General features: G+C 32.7%; 3 protein-coding genes across 3 annotated transcripts; 2 read left to right on the forward strand and 1 right to left on the reverse strand.

Annotated features, from left to right (window-relative positions):
* Nucleotides 1–1,742: 1,742 nt before the first annotated feature.
* On the reverse strand, nucleotides 1,743–3,496 carry LOC115720703 (anthocyanidin 3-O-glucosyltransferase 5). Its single transcript, XM_030649871.2, has one exon. The coding sequence runs from the start codon at nucleotides 3,451–3,453 to the stop codon at nucleotides 1,930–1,932; it is 1,524 nt and encodes a 507-aa protein (XP_030505731.2). The 5' UTR covers nucleotides 3,454–3,496; the 3' UTR covers nucleotides 1,743–1,929.
* An 11,643-nt stretch (nucleotides 3,497–15,139) lies between these two features.
* Nucleotides 15,140–16,891, forward strand: LOC115719156 (small ribosomal subunit protein eS26x-like). The gene is made up of 5 exons (XM_030648086.2): nucleotides 15,140–15,297; nucleotides 15,371–15,463; nucleotides 15,568–15,652; nucleotides 15,778–15,908; nucleotides 16,549–16,891. The coding sequence occupies exons 1-5, from the start codon at nucleotides 15,295–15,297 to the stop codon at nucleotides 16,630–16,632; spliced, it is 396 nt and encodes a 131-aa protein (XP_030503946.1). The 5' UTR covers nucleotides 15,140–15,294; the 3' UTR covers nucleotides 16,633–16,891.
* A 5,074-nt stretch (nucleotides 16,892–21,965) lies between these two features.
* LOC115719155 (small ribosomal subunit protein eS26x) lies at nucleotides 21,966–23,983 on the forward strand. Its single transcript, XM_030648085.2, has 5 exons — nucleotides 21,966–22,089; nucleotides 22,175–22,267; nucleotides 22,365–22,449; nucleotides 22,578–22,708; nucleotides 23,653–23,983. The coding sequence occupies exons 1-5, from the start codon at nucleotides 22,087–22,089 to the stop codon at nucleotides 23,734–23,736; spliced, it is 396 nt and encodes a 131-aa protein (XP_030503945.1). The 5' UTR covers nucleotides 21,966–22,086; the 3' UTR covers nucleotides 23,737–23,983.
* The last annotated feature ends 85 nt before the right edge of the window (nucleotides 23,984–24,068 follow it).

Below are 24,068 nucleotides of genomic sequence, written 5' to 3' on the forward strand. Positions count from 1 at the left end.
TAATTTTAATTAATTAGAGAGTAGCCACAGCATCTCTGATTAAATAAAATTATGTATTATTCATCTGATATAACTTTTATCTTTAAGTGTGATAAATGCAACTCGAACCCAGCATCTAAAAAATGATCTGGAGTGAGAATAAATTAAGAACATTCATTCGCTTCTATTTTAGAAGCCTAATGTATGCCTAAGAGTCTGAATAAGACTTTGCATTACATTTGTTTCAGGATCGTTAAGTAGTATCAGAATAACTAAAGTTAAGACCACTTTATTCTTCATACAAAGTGATGAGGTGTCTTTAAGATACTAAAAATCATATTCATACATATTTTGCTAAGATGAATTGACCATCTGGAAATATAGTTAACCAATTAGATTCTAACGTACTTCACTGGTTGTATTGATTCACGTAAATTAATATTTTATTACGTCCTTAAGATTACCAGTAAGTTATATTGTAGAGAATCTTGATTATTATTTCCACTATAGAAGTCAGATTCATTTATTGTTTTGAGGATACATCTCGTATGATGTATTATAGAGTTTCATAGTAGGCCTAGAGTTCAGAATTACAGTTTCATTAGGCCATTAAGAAAATTTTGCGATAAATTCAGCTACAATATTTATGGCTAATAACTCTAAGAGTATTGGTCGAAGCTAGCATATCGACATTAAGTATTTAGCCATAAAAAGGCGTGATAAGTGGTCATTAATCACGCAAACTGAATTGGGTGATCGCATAGATCCTTGACTAAAGGCATGCCGCAACACAAATTCAAGGATCATAAAGTAAATATGGGATTCAGTTAACCCATATGCAGTTTTTTTTTTATTTGTACAACCAAAAATTATTTAATGAAACTCTAATTTCGATATTTTCTCATATTTATGTGCACCTTAATTTCATCTGAGAAAATTATCGTAAGAGGACCTGAATAAACATAAGGGTTAGGGTTTATTCACTTAAGTACATTGCCACATAAAGTACATTGTTATATAATAAATATATCGTAATACATGGAAGATAATACTCGACTTATAATGAGGACATGTCGCTATGATTCGTATCTTTATTATATAATGAGGAACGTTTGGGTTTGAATGTTTTAGTCTAAATGCTGACCAAGTGGGAGAATATAAGAATATTTTTATTTAAGGAAATATATTTCTATTTAAAGAAATAAATTTCTATTTAAGGAAATAAATAAATAATTGATTTTCTGATAAATGAATATTTTATATTCATTGAATCGGGACAAAATCAATTATGTAATATTCTATATATGGTCAGATTTCTATATTTATTACCTGATTTGATTTCCTGAATTAATTGTCAAAATATTCTGACAATTAATGTGGCGCAGATACTGATGAAGTATCTCACCTATAAATATAGGGTCTCGGTCCCCGAGCTTCTCACTCATTCTGTTCATAACAGCAAAATCCATCTAAAGAGAGTTGAGAGAGCGAGGAAGCCCGATTACCCACATCAATCGGTTTCTTTTGCAGATCAAGCTTATGTGGGATTAATGCTCAAAGAATCAATGGCTGGAGGTATTTCGATCCTTATATTCATATAGTGTATATGTTTATTTATTCCGCATGTTATATACACATACATATATTTTATATTATACATATAAATGTTTAACAACCGATTTATCTTTTGAAAATTTCAAAACCTATTTTTTTTGTTCTCATTTTAAAAAATAATTATTTGAAAATAAAAAAACAAAAAACAATAGCAATGTAAATCACTTGATATATATTTATTTTCAACTAAACAAACATACTTTAACATAGTTATGATTTATACGTGGACGTAGTTATGCCAAAAAAACACACTTTATCATAGTTATCATGAATTATGCGAACGTTTATTGAAAATATACATTATTGATATTGATGTGGTTGATTAATTAAGATTAATTAAGAAGATATTCGCGAAACCATCAAATCATTAGTTAACTGAGTTAGCGAATCATAAGAAGATCCACCATCCTTTCTCAATGCTTTCTCTGCACTCAGTTTAAGCTTTCTAGCTTTAAGTCTCAACACCTTCCCTAAGTTCCTTTCCTCCTCCTCCTCCTCATCATCATCATCATTCCCTCCATTATTAATCACCAAACTCACAGCCCTTTTAATCTCTTCCCTCATAACTATTCCCTTTCGAAGATCCACAGCTAGTTTAACAGCCACACCAACCTCCTCCACTAGAATTGTAGCGTTCATTTTCTGCTCCGCATAAAGCGGCCAAGCAATCATTGGTACACCTTGACTCAAGCTCTCCACTATCGAATTCCACCCACAGTGTGACAAAAATGCCCCAGTAGACCGGTGTCGAAGCACAGCCGATTGCGGTGCCCACGATGAAACCACATACCCAACTTCTTTAGTTCTTTCCAAGAACCCATCAGGTAAAAACGATTTCGGGTCGTTAATATCACCACCCACATTGAAAAAGGTGCCCGAGGCATCAAACTCAGTAGGGGCTCGGACCACCCATACGAACCGTTGACCACTCATTTCCAGACCCCATGCAATCTCGTTGAGTTGTTCTGAAGTGACGGTCCCACCGCTGCCAAGTGCCACGAAGACAACGGAATCAGGAGGTTGGCTATCAAGCCATGCCAGGCACTCATTGCCAGACTCTGTTATGGGCTCAGTCTCTTTGATCAGCGGTCCTACCGTGTAAACCGGTGGTGTAACGATGGAGGCTTTGTTGTGATAATAAGGGTTCTCTCTAATGGCTTTAAGCGTTATTGGTTCAAGATCTTCCCACGTGTTTAATAAAACACCTGCCGCCATTGAAATCCTACTGATGTGGAGAAGATACCACTTGCATTCTTCGCTTTTTCGTTTCCGAACTTGATCAAGTAAGTCCTCAGTTCGGATCGGAGTACAACCCGGAACCCGAATTGGTTCAGGAAGGTTAACGAACTCAATATCAGAGTCAATCTCTTTATCTAAAGTGAGAAGATACAAAGACAAAGACAACAGAGTAGTAGAAGCAGTATCAAAAGAATATACTGGAATGGAAAGCTCCTTACAAACCTCGAAAGCATGGCTGGAAAAGAGGTCAATGATGAGAGCATCGGGTTTTCCGATGTCCAGAAGTACAGACTTGAGACATCGGAAGCTTTCTTGTACGATGATTGAAAGTCGGGTCATGATTTGGGAGTCGGGTGGGATGAGTTTTGACACGTCAACTTCAGGGAGGTTGATGACGTGGAAGTTCGGTGGGAATTCAGTGGAGCTGAGGAGCTTAGTTTGTGCAGCGGAGGCTTGGGTTGTTATATTGAGAAAGCTGATGTTGCAGCCGTGATCAGCAGCTAAGCGCTTAGCCAGCTCGAGTAAAGGAATGATGTGTCCCATACCGGGGCTTGAAACGACTGCCACGTGGGGTTTAGCAGTGGTTTCAGAGTAGTGAAGAGGAGTTGCCATGATGACCATAATTTAGTTTTTTTTTGTCAATGCTATCATGGTTGTCTATATATATATATGTAGAAATTCTAGAGATTTTGGTTTTAAAGCCAAACTAATATTTTAATTATTAATGCAGAATAATTAATAATAATTGTTATTATTCTATGCCCACTAGCTATAAGTGGGTGGTACATGTTCCTTTTATCACTTGCTTAGGCATACATTCCTTATTCTTGGATTCTTTTCAATTAAGCAGCTTTATTATTATTATTATTATTATTATTATTATTGTTATTATTATTATTATTATGGCTCAAATAAGCAGCTTGTGAAGTTAATTTTTCCTTTTTATTTTGTTGAAAGTCTAAATAAGTGTCTTTGATTGAATTTGCAGTTTTTATATATATCTACTTTGCTTAAATTATTTTAAAGAAATGTTAAAGTGTATGTGATGACATTGTCATTGGTGCGAAACTTGTTTAGCTTTTGGTAACATTTTTTGAATTAATATTTTATTTTCTAAATTAAAAAATTAAATTATTTTTAAAATGATGTTCTATAAAATAATTTTTTAATTGAGAATTAAAATTTTAAAAATTTTGAAAACAAAAAAAAATTGCTTTCTAAATTTTATTAAATAATTGTTTTTCATAATTAATATTTTGAACTCTCACTCCAAACTAGATCTTGAAACCCGAATAGATCCTGGCCCTAACACCAGATTCAGATCTGATCGCCCATCCCCGCGGCGCTTCAGACCCAAATCTAACTTAAATAAAATCAACAAATTAAAATAAAAATAATATTTACAGAAAAAAATGTTATTTTCTGTTTTTAAAATTAAAAAATAAAAGTAGTTATAAAATATATTTTTATTTTTTAAAATTAAAATTTTAAAAACAAAAATTTTGCTTTTATTTTATAATTAAAATTTTTAAAAATAAAAATATCACCAAGCTACTTTAATATTTTTGTAGAAAGGGACTTAACAATTTGGACGATGTTATCTTGAGAGAAACCTATATGTTTATCTTATATATACCAAATTTCACTAAATACTGATGGAGAACTATTGTCTTCTCATATATACTTTATATTTTACATTCTCATATATTTATATAAATACTAGTAATGATAGCACGTGGATAGCATATATCATATAAAACACACATTATAATAATTTAAAGTGACAAAGTTTCAAGTGTTCCAGCAAGATAGTGACTTTCATATTGTTGACTATTCACATACTTTTTCCATCTTTAGTAGTAATGAAACTTTCAAAAGTATAAGCCTATTTAGAAGTGTTTCAAAATTGTAGCCTACTTACATATCCATTCCATTTTTACATAACTTTAAAAAAGTATAACTTGCATGTTTTACATGTTCCAAGGTGGCCTATTGTCAAAAGTGGAAGCCTTGTAAGTGTTCCACCAAGAGAAAAACCTGCAAAGTTATGACCTATTTACATATACATTGCATCTTTAATAGTAATAGAATTTTCAAAAGTGTAAGCCTATTTAGGAGAGGAGCACATAAATTGTAATACTTGTATTGGCTCCAACTTTTCTACTGCATTTGATCTTCATTAGAAGACTTGTGTTTCTTTTCATCTTCATAAAAATCTTCCTCATGAGTAGCTTTGTGCTTCTTTTATCTTCATTAGTAGGTTGGTATTTTTATTCAATTTGAGTCAAAAGTGGAGTTCTATTACGATGAAAATAATCACTTGTGCCCTTTAAAATTCCTTTTATATAATTTTAATGATCCATTAAGCCACCAATCGGTATTGGATATAACTCATTTAGTAGTATGCTCGTTGCACTTGTCTTTATTTCCCGGATTGCATAGACTTTAATTCCTATTGTAGTCTCTTGATTCTTTTACCACTTCATTGTATCTTATTTGCTAATCTCTCCTTTAGTTCCTGGTCCTCCAATACTCTTTCAATCAAGTCGACTTAATTATGAGATTAGCTAGTTTTACGCAATAACTTTTGTCTACTTTTGTGATACTTTACGATAGTGGTCAAATCTGTAATCTTGATAAATTTATAGTTCTGTTCAATGATCACTTTTTCTATAATACTAACTATATGAGGTATCACATAACTTCATACTTATCATACCATTGATTATTCCAGCCATATCTATGCCCTGTATCTTGCACTTCTTTTTAGTTCGCCAAAACATATCTTAACTTCTTAATTGTACCTCTAAAACTTCCAAATCTCTTAAACATACATTCCTATATTGATTATTTACTTAAGACTATACCATATATGTATTAAAAAAACACACTAATAACCCCTTTAAAATAACTTCAACCCTACCATGGGTTATCGTAACCCAACTATTTACTTTCCATTGACTTTTAACAATAAGTCAACCATACCTATCCCATAATGTATTGATCAACCAAGTTATTAGGGCAAGGATACTATATATATAATTGACAAACTATGACGAACAGACCTTACTCTGTCCATCACTATTATACCTCCTATACCCCCACTTGTATTTGATTTACTACTAGAGACTCACTATTTATAATTCCTTAGTCAGGGATCTTTGATTCTTACTTCCCATACTACCTTTAAGCACAAGTCTATACTTTATTTAAGCAGTTCATTTTATATCCAAGCGCAACCAAATTATCAATACCTATCTTGTTCTTTTCTTCTTATTTCCCCACTTCTAGTTGGATGATCTTCAATTGTTTGTATAGACGTTTGTTAATGGAGTATTCGGACTTTGGAAAGTCCATCTAAAAGTCCCCATGACTAGCCTTCTAGGTCGAGAAAATCTCCTAATATTTGTCAAAATTCTTAGATCTTAATGGCTTTATCTTTCTGAGAGATTTGTTGTCATTCTCTTCTAGAGCACTATAAGACCTAAAATGCCACCTCTTAAACCAAAAATTGGCACTCATTGAAAGTTTACCTCTTAATTCTCCTTGCAGTGACACTCCAACATACTTATGCTATTTTCCATGAATCATAAGTAGATTGTAGTATCATTTGATTATGTTGTTCCTTGAATCCATGTATGTTGCATGAGAATTTAATAATCCCAACACTTCTCTGAAACCAGTATCATCCTTTCCATGCCATAAAATTCTTCAAGACATGTCACTTTAGTCTTAGTTGTGTCTCACTTGTCTCTCATCCCTAAGTGAGGCTTTCCAAACCTCTCCTCCTTGAGTGATGCTCCACACAGTTGTTGTTGTATCGATGAGTATTGGAATCTAGGAATGTCACCTTGAATGTAAATTTCTCCTTTTCCTCAAGATTTGAATTTGTGATCTACTCTCTAACTTCTTATATTAGATTCTATTCAGCATACTACACTCCTTTACATGATGGCATTGTCCTCCTAGGACTAATTTCTATAACAGACTTATCTCTAAAGTCTTCACATACATACTTCTTACTATCTAACTTAGGAGGGTGTAACTTATAAAACATCCATCAAGATAGTACTTTTCCTTAAAGATGTATTTTTCATCCTTCTTAATAATCGAGTTTGGTGAAATGCCCTGTCCCAGTTTAGTATAGCATCAACTATCCTAAGCCATTACCTACTTCCTATAGGTTCGCTTTTTTTCATAACTAGGTGTGGGGACTGCTTCTTTAACCATTTGTAGACAGGTACAATCCTATGCATCGGTATTTAGTTAGTTATTGGTACATTTTATTATGTGCCTCAAGTTGCACTACTAGTGTTGGTGATCTATGGCGCTAAACCTATGAAAACTCTTCAATAAATCGTCTCAGTCATGCTCGTATTCCTTCCAAGGCCTCTATTAGATCGTTAGCCTTAACTACTATTGGTTTCTTTGGAACATCAACCACATGTGGGTCAGCGGAACACACATCCTTAGCCCCCACCTCTATTGGTTGTTCCTTTCACATTGATTCTAATTGATTTTCTAGTTGTATTTGTGAGCTCTTACAAGAAAGCTTGATTTAATAGGTATAAAAGGGTCTAATTCATGGGAGAGAAGATCCCATGCACATCTAAACTTAATGTTGCAAAAAACGACAAGTATATATTTTTCTATTTATCAAACAAAGTCTTATGAATTCCTAATAACATAAATTTTAAATTTTTGAGAAAATGGTTAAATTCCTTTCCTTCTAAAATTTAAAAGTGGAAAGAAAATAAACAAACTACATAGCTCAACAACTAAAAAAATTCTCAATAACTAATTGTCCTCCACGCATGACTCAACTATTGACTCTTCAAGCCCTTCTTCTGAATATGTTACCATTCTCACATCCTCTTAAATTGGTGTTGGTGCAACTGAGACTTCTTGTCCTGGCGATGGGTGGTATGCCGGTAAATTTTCATTTTCTGACTCTGATTCCGATCTCTACCTCGAAATGATAATCTGGTATATCTCCATTTGACTTGTTATCATTTGTTATTGGAGACAGTTCTGCATTTTCTAATTCCTCATTATCTAACGATGGGGAATACTCTGATTCGTCTAAATTTTCTACCATCTCTTCATCTTCAGATTTTGAGTCCAAAAGGAGTTCCATCGTTTCTATTATCTCTTCTACTTCAATTTTTGGTGGACTCTTTAATTCCACTACTAACATATTTTCTCTGACCTTGAAATAGTCACGCCTTTTTGTTTCCTTACAGTCTCGTTCAGTTGTAGGGTCAATGAAATTGGTAATATCTTTCTTACTCTTATCACTAAGTTTGTACCGTACGGTCTTGATGCATATTTTCTCCACACCATTGACTTCTGCAGTATAAGTCTTCTCGAAAGAGAAACTATGGAATTTCGTTGCTAACTCCTGTATTAACATTGTGTACCTAGTTGTCTCATCAACATTCTTTATGGTACTATGCCAAATGCTATCGATATAATAAAGCAATTCGGGGACGTGAGATAGTGCCACCATTAATACTAAAAACTTCTCTTGTGACCAGATCAAAGCTCCCCGTTTTCTTACTATTTTATTGATCTCTCCATTAATAGCAATAATCTCCCTCAAAGCTCTAAGTATTTTATCTCCATGCCCAAAACATGGTCGATCTTAAGCGATAAGATGCTCTTAATTTCTCTAAGTACCACATCACGTGACGCTCTTATTCTAGGTGGCATATTTTTATCAAAAATCTGCGTATCACATATAAAACTATTAATGGCAATACCAAATATATTAAAAGAAACACTTACGTTATAGTGAGAGGGATCTTTTTTAGTCTTCTGTATGTATACTGTGAGTATCCTTCGAGCTAACAGACGATCGGCTCTGATACCAACTGTAACGCCCCGATATTTTGCCTTATTTTACAAAAAATACTATTTTCATGCATAATTTGAAAAGATGAAAAAAAAAAATTAAATACAACAATGAATTTTAAAAATCAAAATGCAACAAAGAAGGATCATTCATTTGTAAAACAAGATACAGTAAGTAAATAATTTTAAATAATGCATTTTCACTGTGTTAGATTTATCAACTGCTTAAAATAAAACTAAGGCACCACCGGCGTTCTAGATCGTTTGCCCGTCCGTAACCGCTCACAGTATACGTACCAGAACTGACCCTGCTCACTATACATACTTCCCTGTCTAATACCTGTAGGGGGAAAGTAAGGGGGTGAGCTAAAAGCTCAGTAAGGAAATGCTTATCATACAATACCATATAATATCACACATACCATTAATGTATTTATTAAGTTTTAGCAATATCATACACCTTATTTTATAACCATAACCAAATAACTGTATACATAGAAACCTTAATCATATAGATCCATAATAATTGTTCACACCATACATATATACAGAGATCATAACTCCAGTATCATATTCATAACATAATCATATCAATACTATAAATAATAATGTAATTGCCATGACATTGGCATATCATAGCCATTACTTACATAACTCGGGCCTAGCCTGGCCCTACAATATCCTGGGCCTAATCTACCCATATAATAACCTGGGCCTATGCAACCCTACCATTGTTATAGGATAGGGTATCTCTATATTCAACAGTAATATCATTGTATCATACCCACCATAACAATCTCATACACGACTCAGTAAAATGCAGGGTAGGGTATCTCTACATTCAACGACCTTATCCCGTATCATATACCCCACCATGGTCCCCCACTTTACCTGAGACGTTAGCATACAACATACAACATGCAACATACAAATACAACATACAACATACAACCTAAAACATACAAATACAACATACAACATATACAAGTCACACAATCATAATCTATGTAACAATTCACAAACTCATATTGTGTCCATACCACACATTCTCAGTACCATATACATATTCATAATCACAAATCATAAATCATATTTTAATACATAAAGAATTTAAATTTATGCAGATAAACACATACAAAACTATCTAATTTCCTTACCTCAAATCCCGCTGCTTAAGACTTGTTATCTCTTCACTACTGCCTATAACAACACATGGGTCAAGGCCCTAACATTAAAATTCGCACTCTTACAGTACAGCAGAAAGAACACTATTTTTGACCAATAACTACACAAATTCAGTGAAAGCTTCCTTCATAAAAATTATAGGAAATTAAATTATATTTCCAAAGATATATGGATCATTAAAAGTAGATTAAAACTGAGGGAGTTATGATAGTTTTACTGAAACTATTTCTGAGAAGGAATATGGAGTAACGAATCACAAGAGACATCGGAAATACAAAGTTTTAATACGGAAATATTCCAAATCAGAGAATACTCTCTTCATAAAAGTTTAAGAAAATTGAATTCCCTTTCTAATGACACTAAAATCTTTAAAACCGGAGTTATAACGTAAGATATATAGATATTATACCGAAACAGTTTTTTAGAAATCTTGAAACAAATGGATTTCGAACTACAACAATAAAACAATAATTTTGACTTAGAATAATCAATAATTGGTGAATGGTTTCTTCATAAACATTTAGAAAATTGAATTATATTTTCAACGGTATCAAGATCGCTAGAATCAGATCATTATTTAGAGAGATATTCGGATTTTACTAAGACAACTTATATAGAAAATATAAAAAAAACGATTTACAACAAATAGCGTAGAAATACTAATTTTTGACATAGATAAATTTCGATTCAGTAAAACCTTTCTTCATAAGAATTATGGGAAATTCAATAAGCTTTCTATAGGCACCAAGATTGTAAGAATCGAATGAGTATTTAAAGAGATATAACAGTTTTACTGAGACATATTTTATTCTGAAATATAAGAAAAGGAGGCCTGCGAATATTCTCCTATTGTGATCAATAAATAAGTAAATGTAGAGTTTCTTACCTCAAATACATCAAGCTGCTTGGATCGGTAGACATTAGATGATGGTGATCAAAGACGAGAGTGAAGAGTGGTATAGATTTGGCTAAGGATGTAATGAAAAGATGACTTGAAAAATTTAGGGTTAGTCTTGCTTAGATGGGTGGGAAGAATAGAACGATATAATTTTAGGGTTGAATGAATCCTATAATATCCTGACTCTTTAGTTTTATGAATAATTATAATAATAACAATAATAATATGATAAATTATTAAATAAATAAATATCTAACTTTTAAATTTAAATTGTAAGCTCTCAATCTCGTAACTTTAGGGTTTAATTTTGACCTAAAAAAATTACGAATTATGATATAGCTATTTCTACAAAATTTATAGATCTTTGAATTATCTTTCCACTCCACTGGAATCACCTCAATCGGAGTTATAAAACTCTAGATATGGTCATTTTAGTAAAACAGTTTCTAAACCTGTGAATTTCTCTAAACTTACGAATTTTCTAACATTAATGAAATAATAATATTATTTAATACCAGTTATACAATTAATTAAATCTAGTAAATATATTATAAAAACCCTAATGGATTTTTATATCGGGCTTTAATTAAACGATTATCTACTTATAAAAATATCGTAATATTTTACTTTCATAGTTAATACAACTTTAACTCTCTTTAGAAAATTGGTACAACTACTCTAAGCAATAATCTCTACTCACTAACAACACAAATAAATGAGATAATTATCCTCGCACTATTAATATCCCAAGAAAAAATTAAATACTATTTTAATTTGGATATTACACAGACAGAACTTAAGGGTGCCAGAGAAGAAAGTTATTGTCATCCAGTTTGATGGAGACTTTGTGAGAAAATGCCACAGGATTGAAGGTTTAAGCTAACCATGGAAGCTAGAGAGAGAGAGAAGAGCAACGAATAGAGAAGATGAAAGCATAAGCAAAGAGAAGAAAAAAAAAGTTACTCTAATACCATGTTAAGAGTGAAGAAAGAGAATGAGAAAGTATTATTTCATTACATTAAGAAGGAGCAACAACTCGAGATATATAAACAGAGTACAATACAATTAGAAACGCAAAAGTTTTTGATAAATACAGCTATACAGTAATAATAGAATCCTAACTAACATGTACAGTAAGCCTAACTAATATTCCAAACTCAGAAATCATCATAATCCAAGCAACAAATCTTTGCACAACATATAAGAAAATACCCTTTTGGCATCCACATTTTACATAAAAATTTAAGAAAGAACTGTTCACAACTACATATCCCTCGAGTCCAAGCTTAATGACCCACCCATAAATGTCGAGAACAATGGAAAGAGCTTTAACAAAATATATAAATACATAATGTATTAACTATTTATTAGACCATTGTTGGACAATTTTTATCAGGATATTGATTTACTAACATGTATGTTTAATTATAAATCTATAATCTAACATTCTAAATATAAATTCTCTCAAATAATAAATTAAACACATACAAAGTTATAGAAAATCTTACATTATTGGCAGCGAAATAATATGACTCCTTTCATTCAGATCTCTAACCCTTGATTCTTTCTATCGCAAAGTATGATCATGATCTGAACCTAGTTTCTCCTTCAGGTGATAAGAACACTACACAATATTCTACACTATCTTGAATATAGACTTGAATTGTGTGGGCAATCACTCATACACTATAAGGTTCGAAAATTTGAGAAAAAGGAGAAGAGGAATTTAAAATTAGAAGGAGCTCTCTTTATTTTCTATTTATTTGACAAAAAGTCAATTAAGTTATAAAAATAAGAGCTATAATTTTCTATTTATATGATAGCTATTAGGGTTAGGTTTAGAATTCAAATGGAATTAAAGAAAAAAGAAAAAAAGTGGCAGGCAGCATCTAGCAAAAATAAAAGTTGCAGTTGTTAGTATAAATGTTAATACGGTATAAGATTAGTGATTAATTTAAATTAAGTTATTTTTAACATTAAGATGTAAAAGTAGGTGTATAGTGTAATTATCCCTTATTTAAACCCTTGTGGCTGAATTCCTCATGGGCCTATTGGGTTTCAATTTTGCCATTTTATTTGAAACTTATCTTTCTTTTCTCAAATGCCATTTTTTAATTCTAACTCATATCAATTCTTTTTATTTATTAATTATAATTAATTATCAAATAAAATTTCTATTTAACTTATTTATTAATTAGACCTTTCAAAGTCTCTTAATTAATTAATAAACCCTAAAATCTCTTTTCTTCTCAAATAGTCCCTTACTTAGTGAAAACTCATAAATAAGACATGGTCTTATTTAAAATTCTAATTGATTAATAAAATTATTTAACTGAGTCTACAAGATAATATTATCTCAACTAGTGTGGGGACCATGAGCCTATATAATCAAGCTCCTAATATGTACTTTTAGAATTTACCAAGTAAATTCTCTATCTTATTAATTCTTTCTGACTCTACTATAGATTTGGAATTACACTCCTAATCATATAGAACGCTATATACCAAATATAGATACGCTATAAATTATCTATTGTTTCAATCCAAATAATCAATGATCATCTATTGATGATCTACATTGAGTATGGATAATTTTACCGTTCTACCCTTCAATGTATTTTATCCTTAAAATATTTAGCTACTTGTAAATGATATTTCAGTAAACTAATATAATTATTGAAATGAGTACTCTACCATTTAAACTCGTTTAGCCAAGCTCGAAGAAAATTATCGTTTCAATTCTATATATTTATAGAAGCTATAGATTCTGTATTTATGATTAGCGCTCCCACTCAACTACACTATCGTGTTTCCCATATGTAAGTATTGAGCTAATCTAATTGGTTATCTTGAACGAACAAGTCAAAGAACACAAGTAATACACTTAAACCAGAACCTAACCATCTTAGGATTGAGATAATTGATCTAAGATCAACTAAGTGATATTTACTTAGAAAAGATATTACAGTAAGTTTATGATATTTTTTCCACTGTAAATATCGGTCCAGTCTGATGTATAATCATACATCTAATACAAGCTTACTTTGCTAATGCCTTAGAAAAGACATTCCACTATACAAGTGTAAGTAAACTAAATTGTTGATTATCATATCAGTGTAAATCCTATGTACTGATAAATCATGGGACTAATTAGTTTAATCACATAATTTTGATTATTTTTTACTGTATAGACAATATAATAATCATGAGTAGCAATGTGACAAGGATTTAGTAGAATTTATATGTTAAACATATGATCATAAAACAAACATATGAAGCAAGCCTTATACTAAACAAGTAATATAATAATTTTGTTCGTTTATTGATAATGAAATTACCACCAAGATTAAAAAAATTTCGTGGCGTGTAATTCAAAACTCTCTTCCGGTGGTTGTTGCATTTTTTAAGAAAAAAATCCTCAGTTCTGTAGCTTGTTCTTTATGTTCACAAGCTTGGGAATCGATAGGCCATGCATTTTTCTACTGTAGTCATGCTAAAGCTGTATGGATACAATTCAACTTTCCAATTGATTTCAAGAAGGCACGTTGTATGGTTAGTGGTGATTATATTTTTCATCTTGCAACGCTACTCAGTCAACATGAATTAGAAATGTTGATTTGCATAATGTGGGTGATTTGGGCTAACTAAAAAAATAATTCATGGTGAAACAAAGCATGACGGTTATGCTCTAACTGCTTATGCTAGGAACTACATGGAGAATTATCAAAAAGTTAAAGACCATTCCAATCTTGTTATTGAACCTACTACTTCTTCGGCCAATATAAATCTGCCAACTGAAGGGATTCCCTGGAAACCACCCGATTTGTATGGTTTGAAACTAAATGTTGATGTAGCGGTAAATCCTGCATCAAAGGTCTTGGGAGTTGGTGCCATTGTCCGGAACTATAATGGCCAAGTCATTGCGGCTATGTCAAAACTTGTTTAAGGTTGTTTCATATCATATGAAATAGAGGCGAAAGCTCTTTTCCATGCACTTAATTGGATCTCTCAAGTCTCATTGCAGATTACTCATGCGGAAAACAGATGCCCTTCGTGTCTCAACTTTTTTAAATTATGAATCTTTGGACTTATCTAGTTTCTCTGATTTAATCTTTGAAATTCATTGTCTTTTATCCTCTTTCCCTGTTATTGTTATTTTTCATGTAAAGAGAAATGATAACCAAGCTGTTCATGGTTTAGCAAAATATGCTCTTGGGTTGAATGTTGACACTTATTGGATGAGAGAAATTCATTATCTTATTTTCTCTGTTATTGTAAATGATTGTTAATTACAGTAAGAGTGAATCTTTCTTAAAAAAAAAAAGGCATAATATTTTTTTTTGAAAGAAATATAAAAGACATAATTAGTGAATGTAAATCCTGTATTCCTATACCCGACCCATTCAAGGCCCAAAAGGAGCCCAAAACACTGTAAAACCCTAGCTGGTTTCATAACATGCTTTCTCGACCCCAACCACATACTCTGAGTCTGAGATCTTGATCAAGTTTAGGGTTCAGCAGCGAACATGGTAAGCTTTCTTCACACAATTTCATCTTTATTCAATCAAAGACTATCATTCATATCTCTCTGTTTTTTCTCAGACTTTCAAGCGAAGGAATGGTGGAAGAAACAAACATGGTCGTGGCCATGTGAAATTTATCCGCTGTTCCAACTGTGGTAAATGTTGCCCTAAGGTAATCGCATCTCTCTCTAGAATTCTTCTTTTTGGTTAGATACTCTGGTACCCTGGTTAGATTTTGTATGTAAATTAGAGTATTTTTTGGGTCTAATGTTATAGGACAAGGCCATCAAGAGATTCTTGGTGAGGAACATTGTCGAACAAGCGGCTGTGAGGGATGTTCAGGAAGCTTGTGTCTACGATGGTACTTTTTATTTTTTTTTAATTTCCTGGTCTAGGGCTATAATTCATGTTTTTCTTTCAGAATGATGATTTTTATTGTCATTATATTTGCTTCATTAAATGTTCAACTTGATTTGTGCCATTTAGGTTACACTCTTCCCAAGCTCTACGCCAAGATGCAATACTGTGTCTCCTGTGCAATTCACTCTCACGTTGTGAGAGTTCGTTCCAGGGAAAACAGGAGGGTCCGTGAGCCCCCACAGCGTTTCAGACGCCGGGTATGTTCATTTTAACGGTCTTTCATTTGCTGTTAGTTAGCTTTTCGTTTGGTTTTGATCTATGTTTTCTAATAACCATGACATTGTTAATTCCTAATGTGTCATTTTGTACCAATGTTTGTTAATTTTAAACATAAATTAGTTGCCTTTATATGAGATCTTTCGTATTCAAATTTTGTGGTAGACAGTTTCTATTCTTTGTTGATGTGTTCTGGTCCATGAATTCTGTAAGTACTGCTGCTGTGTGTAGCAACCTGGCCGTGTAGTCTTTCATTTACTGGTCGGCAGCCTGCAAAAGCTGCTGACCAACCAGTAGGAAAATGCCCGGTCAGCCCTTTCCTGCGTCTTAAGCGGGATGATCAGCTTAACCCTTCTGTGTTGATTATGTTAAGTAGCGCTAAGCTATTGAGTTGTATCTAAAACATGATGTATGATTTTAATTTTTCGTTATTGTTTTCATTGATGCTAAAGTAGAAATAGAAAGAGTTCTTTTGGTAATTTCAGTTCAGTACAATTTTGCTAGGAAAGTTCTCTCAATATGCAATATTGGGTTAGGGAAAATAATATGCTAAGTGTAATGGGTAGACTGTTGTTTTGTGATTACATCGATAATTTATGCCTTTTTTTTTGTTGTGTGCAGGAGGACACTGCTAGGCCCGGCGGTGCACCAGGCCAGGCTGGACAACGCCCAGCAGGAGGAGCACCAGCTGCTGCTCGCACTTGAACAAAGTGACATGCAATGTTCTTGTTCCTTGAGCATCTTCTCTTTCGAGGCTTTAGTTATTGGATGTTACCTTAAAAATCTTTTTTTGGTTACCTAATTCAGTTGGCTATGAGACTTCAATGTATTAGTGTCTTGTGGATTTTTGCTTCAATTTTGGTAGCGTTCTTGTTATTGGTTAATGAGTGAAATTACAATTTACAAGTTCGGAATCTATCTAATGAAAAAGAAGGAATATATTATATTTGTTTTTTCCTGTAAAGATATTCCACATGTATTCTTCTCTGGTTTGTTAGTCAATTCTTTTAGTTAACCAGAGTACGAAAGAAAAACAAATGGAAAAGCGACGAATGTGAGGTGTTGTAAATTGTAATTCTAACGTAAACGTGTTGGTAGTAGTAGCCAGTACTGCTGCTGCCATTATTTCATTCCATAATATATGTTATGAGCGTCTTTCTTAATCCCTAAGGGTATTTGTGATGAGCTTGAGAAAATGATGTGCAAGTTTTGGTGAAAGTCTTCTTCAAAAGATGGTACTGGCATACATTAGATGAATATTGGAATCGTATTACCCCAAAAGAGCAAGGTGGTATGAGATTTTGACATTTGCATGATTATAATATTGTTCTTCTTGGTAAACAAGTGTGGAGACTTCACACTCTCAAAGATTTTTTGGTTTGTAAATTATTCCAGGCTAGCTACTATCCTCGAGGCTCCTTTATTGAATTTGAGTTGGGAAGTAATTCAAGTTATATTTGTAGAAGTATTTTCGAAGCTAAAGATGTGATTATCAAATGTGGTCGGTTGTTAGTTGGGTCTGGTGAAACCATTTCTATTACTACAGACCCTTGGTTCCCTAACCTTGACAATCCTTATATTACATCCTATCATCCAAGTTTATTTGAGCAAAAGGTGAACTGTCTTATGGCAGTGGATGACAGAAGTTGGGATCTTAAGTTGATATCTGACTTGTCTAACAATCGTGACAGAGACTTGATCTTAAGCATTCTTATCTCCTCCTCAAATTCGTGTGATAACTGGTGTTATCCCTCAAAAAATTCAAGATAATTGTGCATGAATTTTTGTTCTAGATATGGAAGTCCAACCAAAGGAGCACTTTGGCACATTCCACATTTTACCAGTGGAGCACTTTGGCACATTGCACCACCAACCAAATGAGCACATTGACACATTGGTACATTGCACCTCCTACCAGTGGAGCACATTGGGCGTACTAAGCTCCCTGCTCCGTCAGTTGCTAAGGCACAAAGAACTCCTCAGCTACCAAATTACCTCAAGGACCCGATTGGCTCTCCTCGTGTGCTCATGACGATCTGGGTCCGCTAAATGTGAAAGACATGTGCTCTTAAAGTTATTTCGAAAATATAGTCAAAAAATAATAAGTGAAGAGATATTTATTTTTTGAATGATTATTTTATTATTATTATTTTGTATCTTAAACCTAATCCGACTATAGTTATGGGAAGGTGCACCTATGATTAAGGGATTTTAAATCCTAGATGAAAATATATATATAAGGGGAGTGAAATCACTTGTAAAGGGATCCTAAACTTGATACTCACGAAATCATACTCTTGAGCTCCCACTCTCAAATTCTAAAAACTCACATGAGGATTGAACTGTTGGGCTTTGTGCCCTAAATAAAACTCTATTTCAATGTAATTTTTTCTATTCAATCGTCATAAAGAAACATATTTAATTTCATTACTTGTTTAATGTGTTATTTGGTTCATGTGATCATTTATTTATTTATTCGATTTATAAATTCATCCAAATCCTTATCACACTAATATTCTTGTTTATTGTGTTGTCAACACAGTGGAAAGTAATCAAGATTGTGTGATTAAATGTATTCCTATGATTTATCAGTACACAGGGTTTAACTGATAGGATAATCTACAATGTAGTTTACTTGCACCTTGGATAAGTGTTATGTCCTTTCTAAGGCATTGGTTAGAGTAAGCTTGGGTTGGATGCATGGAGTATGCATTAGAAGGGACCGATATTGAACTTGAACTAGATATGATAAACTTACCGTAATATCTATTCAATTTAATATCACCTAGTTGATCCTAGATCAAGTGATCTCAATCCTGAGATCGTTAGGTTCTAGTTCAGTTGCATTATTTGTGTTCTTAAATCTGTTCGTTAAAGTCGACCAAATGGTTCTTCTCGTGACATATAGGTTAAGGACATAGTAGTTCAATTGAGTGGGAGCGCTAATAATAGATACAAAATCTATAGCTTCTATCTGGATATAGAAGTCAAACGATGATTTCCTTCGAGCTTGGCTTAACAGAGATAAATGGTTGAGTACTCATTTCAGTGATTATATTAGTTCACTAGAATATCATTTATAGGTAGCTAAGTGTTTTAAGGATAAAATACATTGAAGGGTGTAACGGTAAATTAATCCCTATTCAATGTAAATCATATATAGAGGATCATTGATTATTGGGATAATAACAAATGGATGACTCATAGTGTATCTATGAGATCATTCTTTTCTTTTTATACTAATTCACTTAGGATTAAGATTGAATACAACCCACAAGGAGCGAATGCACAACATCCTGTATGTGCAACCACAAGTGGCACCGGGAAACAATGCTCCTAATCCTTCGGCACAAACACAAGGGGGACGACCGGGACATAACCTGGACCTTCCTCCACTTGTGGAAGGAGAGGACGTTTGGTCATATCAGGAGGACCACACTTTGCAAGGACTAGGAATGGGGCTTAAAAGAGATACATTAATGAGCTCAAAAACTCGGATAAGACTCTTTTCATACCAGAACAACGTGCTCCCAAGCAAAGCCGAATGGAAGACCAAACCATAACATTTTCCAATGAGGATGCCCATCATGTACAAAGTCTACATAACGATCCCCTAGTGATAACATCTCAAATCCCCAACAGGAGGGTAAGGAGAGTCCTGGTCGATAACGGTAGTAGCGTGAACTTATTATACAAGACAACCTTGGAGAAAATGGAATTAAGTGTGCATGACCTACAACCATGCACCACTAATTTGGTCGGGTTTATTAGAGATAGCATAGCCAGCACATGAAGAATCACTCTCCCATTGACACTCAGGGAGGCCCCAAAAAAGTCACCCGAATGACTGAATTTGGTAAATTATAAATTTTAAAGTGATGTGAACAATTAAGATTGTATTATAATAATGGTAATGTTATAATCTAGTTCATTATAATCACAAATATATAAAAAAATTATGTTATATAAAATTTTTATTATTTTTTTTTCTATAGTATAAATTTATATGCATTTAAAAAAAATAATTTATAATATTTTTAAATTATATTTTTATAACTTATAAAAAAAATTATAATTTATAAGAAACTGTAAGTTGATGTGACTTTTTACTAATAATAATAAAAATATAAATATAATTTTTTTTAAAAAAAAAAACAATATAAAAAATTAAGAAATTTAAATATCAATTATTTTAAATATCTTTTTCTTTCTAAAAATATTTTTATTTTTGTAATATATGATAAATAACTGAATACATTTTTCGTATAAAATAATTTATTATAGAGTCTTTTAATTAAAATTGCTCCAGCTTCTCCATAAATTATTCAATAAGCTATTTCTTAACTACTTATCAAATATTTTTTTATTATTGCTTTTTTAAAATAACTGAATACATTTTTAGTATAAAATAATTTATTATAGATATAGAGTCTTTTAATCAAAGCTGCTCTAGCTTCTCCATAAATTATTCAATAAGCTAATTTTTAACTACTTATCAAGTATTTTTTTATCATAGCTTTTTTAAAAAATAGTTTTTAGCTTTTCCAAAAATTACGCCAAACGAACAATGAATTCTCCTATTCATATTTTTTTTCTTAAGAAAAAGTTGTTACACCAAATCTACAAGTAGTTCCTACAAAATTAAGAGTATAATTTTTAAGGGCTTTTTTTATTTTTAACCAAAAAAGTAATAATATTACAAAAATACTTCTAGCTGGCCAAATAAACAAATATACAACCCAAATAAAAAAATTACACAAATATCACTTACACACACCTTCAACCCAGGATCCTTGCTTCCTGGGCAACTATCGCGCAACTACGCAGCAACCCAACGCAACCGAAAAGAAAATTCAACCAGAAAGAGAACCACCATTAATTCTGAAGACTTCACCTGAGAAGACGACCAGAATCAATCAAAACAAGGGTTGTTTAAAATTCATAAAAAAAGTGTAGAAAAACTACTACGAAACTAAAATTCAACCGAAAATCCAGTTTAATTTGCATAAAACTAATGTCCTTACTTCAATTTTTAGATCCATGAAAGGTAGATCTCAAAAAGTTGAAATGGAGTTCCCAATAATCCAAAAAAAATTACATCAATACTATAGTAAAATATTTATCCTGGTGTATTTTTGTTGTTTTCTAAATTTCTAATAATGAATTTATTCATATTAAATCATAAAGAGACATGTAGATAGAGTTACGTACGTAGAAATACTGTTATGATTTTTTAATGTTTCACAACAGTTGTATTACAGTTGCATAAATATTTTGCTAACAGTTATTTCGTTTGATTGAAACCTTCGTCTGATGCAACATTCGACCAACCACCCAGCAATCACCCAGAAACTTTCGTTTGATTGAAACCTTCGTCTGATGCAACCTTCGGCCAACCACCTAGCAACCACCCTGCAACCATCGTCTGATTGAAACTTTCGTCTGATGCAACTACCGTGCAACCACGCAGCAACCACCCTGCAACCATCGTCTGATTGTGTAAGTGATAGTGTAAGTGGTATTTTGGTAATTAAAATCACATAAAAGGTATAATTATTGTCTTTACCTTATGGAGATATTTTTGTAAATAAAGTGTCAATTTATATTTTTTTATGTAATAATTCCAATTTTTAATGTGAATTAAAATCCAATTTTTTTTTTTTTGAAAAGAAATAATTTTCAATAAAGGAATATAAAAGGGGCAAGTTGAAAAATACCACTTTTATTAATCAATTAATCAAATTTACCTCTAATTTTATATTTTATTGAAACATACATCTTTTTATATGTATTGTACCTAAAATACCCTGACATAATTCACATGGAGAGTATCTTGAAGTGACACGGGCAAAATTAGTACAATATTTAAAAAAAGAGGTAAACACGATAGACTTTAAAAAAGAGGGTAAAAATAAAAGAGGACAATATAAAAAGAGTATAGAGTGTAATTTCTTTAATATAAAAAATATTAGTGAAAAATCTGTAAATATTTTGCTATACCCGACCCAATCCAGGCCCAAAAAGAGCCCAAAACACAGTAAAACCCTAGCTAGTGGTCTTAAGTATATATTCATATTTATGCTGGTTTCATAACATGCTTTCTCGACCCAAGCACATATACTCTGAGATCTTGGTCAAGTGTAGGGTTCAGCAACGAACATGGTAAGCTTTCTTCACACAATCCATCTCACAATTTCATCTTTATTCAATCAAAGACTATCATTCATATCTCTCTGTTTTTTCTCAGACTTTCAAGCGAAGGAATGGTGGAAGAAACAAACATGGTCGCGGCCATGTGAAATTTATCCGCTGTTCCAACTGTGGTAAATGTTGCCCTAAGGTAATCGCATCGCTATCTCTCATTCTTCTTCTGGTTAGATTTTGTATGTAAATTAGAAGTATCTTTTTGATTTATTTTTTGGGGTTTAATTTTATAGGACAAGGCCATCAAGAGATTTTTGGTGAGGAACATTGTCGAACAAGCGGCTGTCAGGGATGTTCAGGAAGCCTGTGTATACGATGGTACTTTTGTTTTTTTTTTATCTATTTCCTGGTCTAGGGCTGTAATTCATATTTTTCTTTCAGAATGATGATTTTAATTATCATTATATTTGCTTAATTAAATTTTCAACTTGATTTGTGCCATTTAGGTTACACTCTTCCCAAGCTCTACGCCAAGATGCAGTACTGTGTCTCCTGTGCAATTCACTCTCACGTTGTGAGAGTTCGTTCCAGGGAAAACAGGAGGGTCCGTGAGCCCCCACAGCGTTTCAGACGCCGGGTATGTTCATTTTAAATGTCTTTCATTAGCTGTCAGTTCGCTTTTACTTTGGTTTTGATCTATGTTTTCTAATAGCCATGACATTGTTAATTCTTAATGTGTCATTTTGTACCAATGTTCGTTAATTTTAAACATAAATTAATTGCCTTTATATGAGATCTTTTGTATTCAAAATTTGATTAATAGACCGTTTCTATTCTTTGTTGATGTGTTCTGGTCCATGAATTCTGTATATACTGCTGCTGTGTGTAGCAACCTGGCCGTTTAGTCTTTCTTTACTGGTTGGCAGCCTGCAAAAGCTGCTGACCAACAATTAGGAAAATGCTCGGTCAGCCCTTCCCTGTGTTTCAAACGGGATGATCATCATTCCCCCTTCTGTGTTGATTATTTTAAGTAGTGCGAAGCTATTGACTTGTGTCAAAAATAAGGTGTACGATTTCAATTTTTCTTTATTGTTTTCATTGAGGCAAAAGTAGAAATAGAAAGAGTTCTTTTGGTAAAAACATGGTCAGCCCTTTCCTGTGTTTCAAACGGGATGATCATCATTCATCATTCCCCCTTCTGTGTTGATTATTTTAAGTAGTGCGAAGCTATTGAGTTGTGTCAAAAACATGTATGATTTCAATTTTTCTTTATTGTTTTCATTGAGGCAAAAGTAGAAGTAGAAAGAGTTCTTTTGGTAATTTCGGATCAGTACAATTTTGCTAGGAAAGTTCTCTCAATATGCAATATTGGGTTAGGGAAAATAATATGCTAAGTGTAATGGGTAGACTGTTGTTTTGTATAAAGGTATTGTAGGTGAAGATGTAAATTGTTGCTCAAGTTAATCGACACTTCAACTTTGTTGCACCTTTGCAGCATGCACTGATGAAGTTGTATGTTTGTTTTCTTTGGTGTTTTTATGATTACATCTATAATTTATGCCTGTATTTTGTTTTGTACAGGAGGACACTGCTAGGCCCGGTGGTGCACCAGGCCAGGCTGGACAACGCCCAGCAGGAGGAGCCCCAGCAGCTGCTCGCAGTTGAACAAAGTAACATGCATTGTTCTTTTTCCTTGAGCATCTTCAAGTTCGAGGCTTTAGTTATTGGATGTTACCTTAAAAGTCTTTTTTGGTTTCCTTTTTATTGAAAGCTTCTTTTTTGGTTTCCTAATTCAGTTCGCTATGAGACTTCAGTGTATTAGTGTCTTGTGGATTTTTGCTAGCGTTCTTGTTATTGGTTAATGAATTTAAATTACAATTTACAAGTTAATTCAAGAAATTTTCCGTGCCAATCTTACTCTTCCTCGTATGTTTTTGTAAGTGGTTATTTTGTATTTGATAGTACCGAATCTATCGAATTGACTAGTAATGATAAAG

This window comes from Cannabis sativa, chromosome 2 (assembly GCF_029168945.1).
Source record: "Cannabis sativa cultivar Pink pepper isolate KNU-18-1 chromosome 2, ASM2916894v1, whole genome shotgun sequence".
Taxonomy (NCBI): Eukaryota; Viridiplantae; Streptophyta; class Magnoliopsida; order Rosales; family Cannabaceae; genus Cannabis; species Cannabis sativa.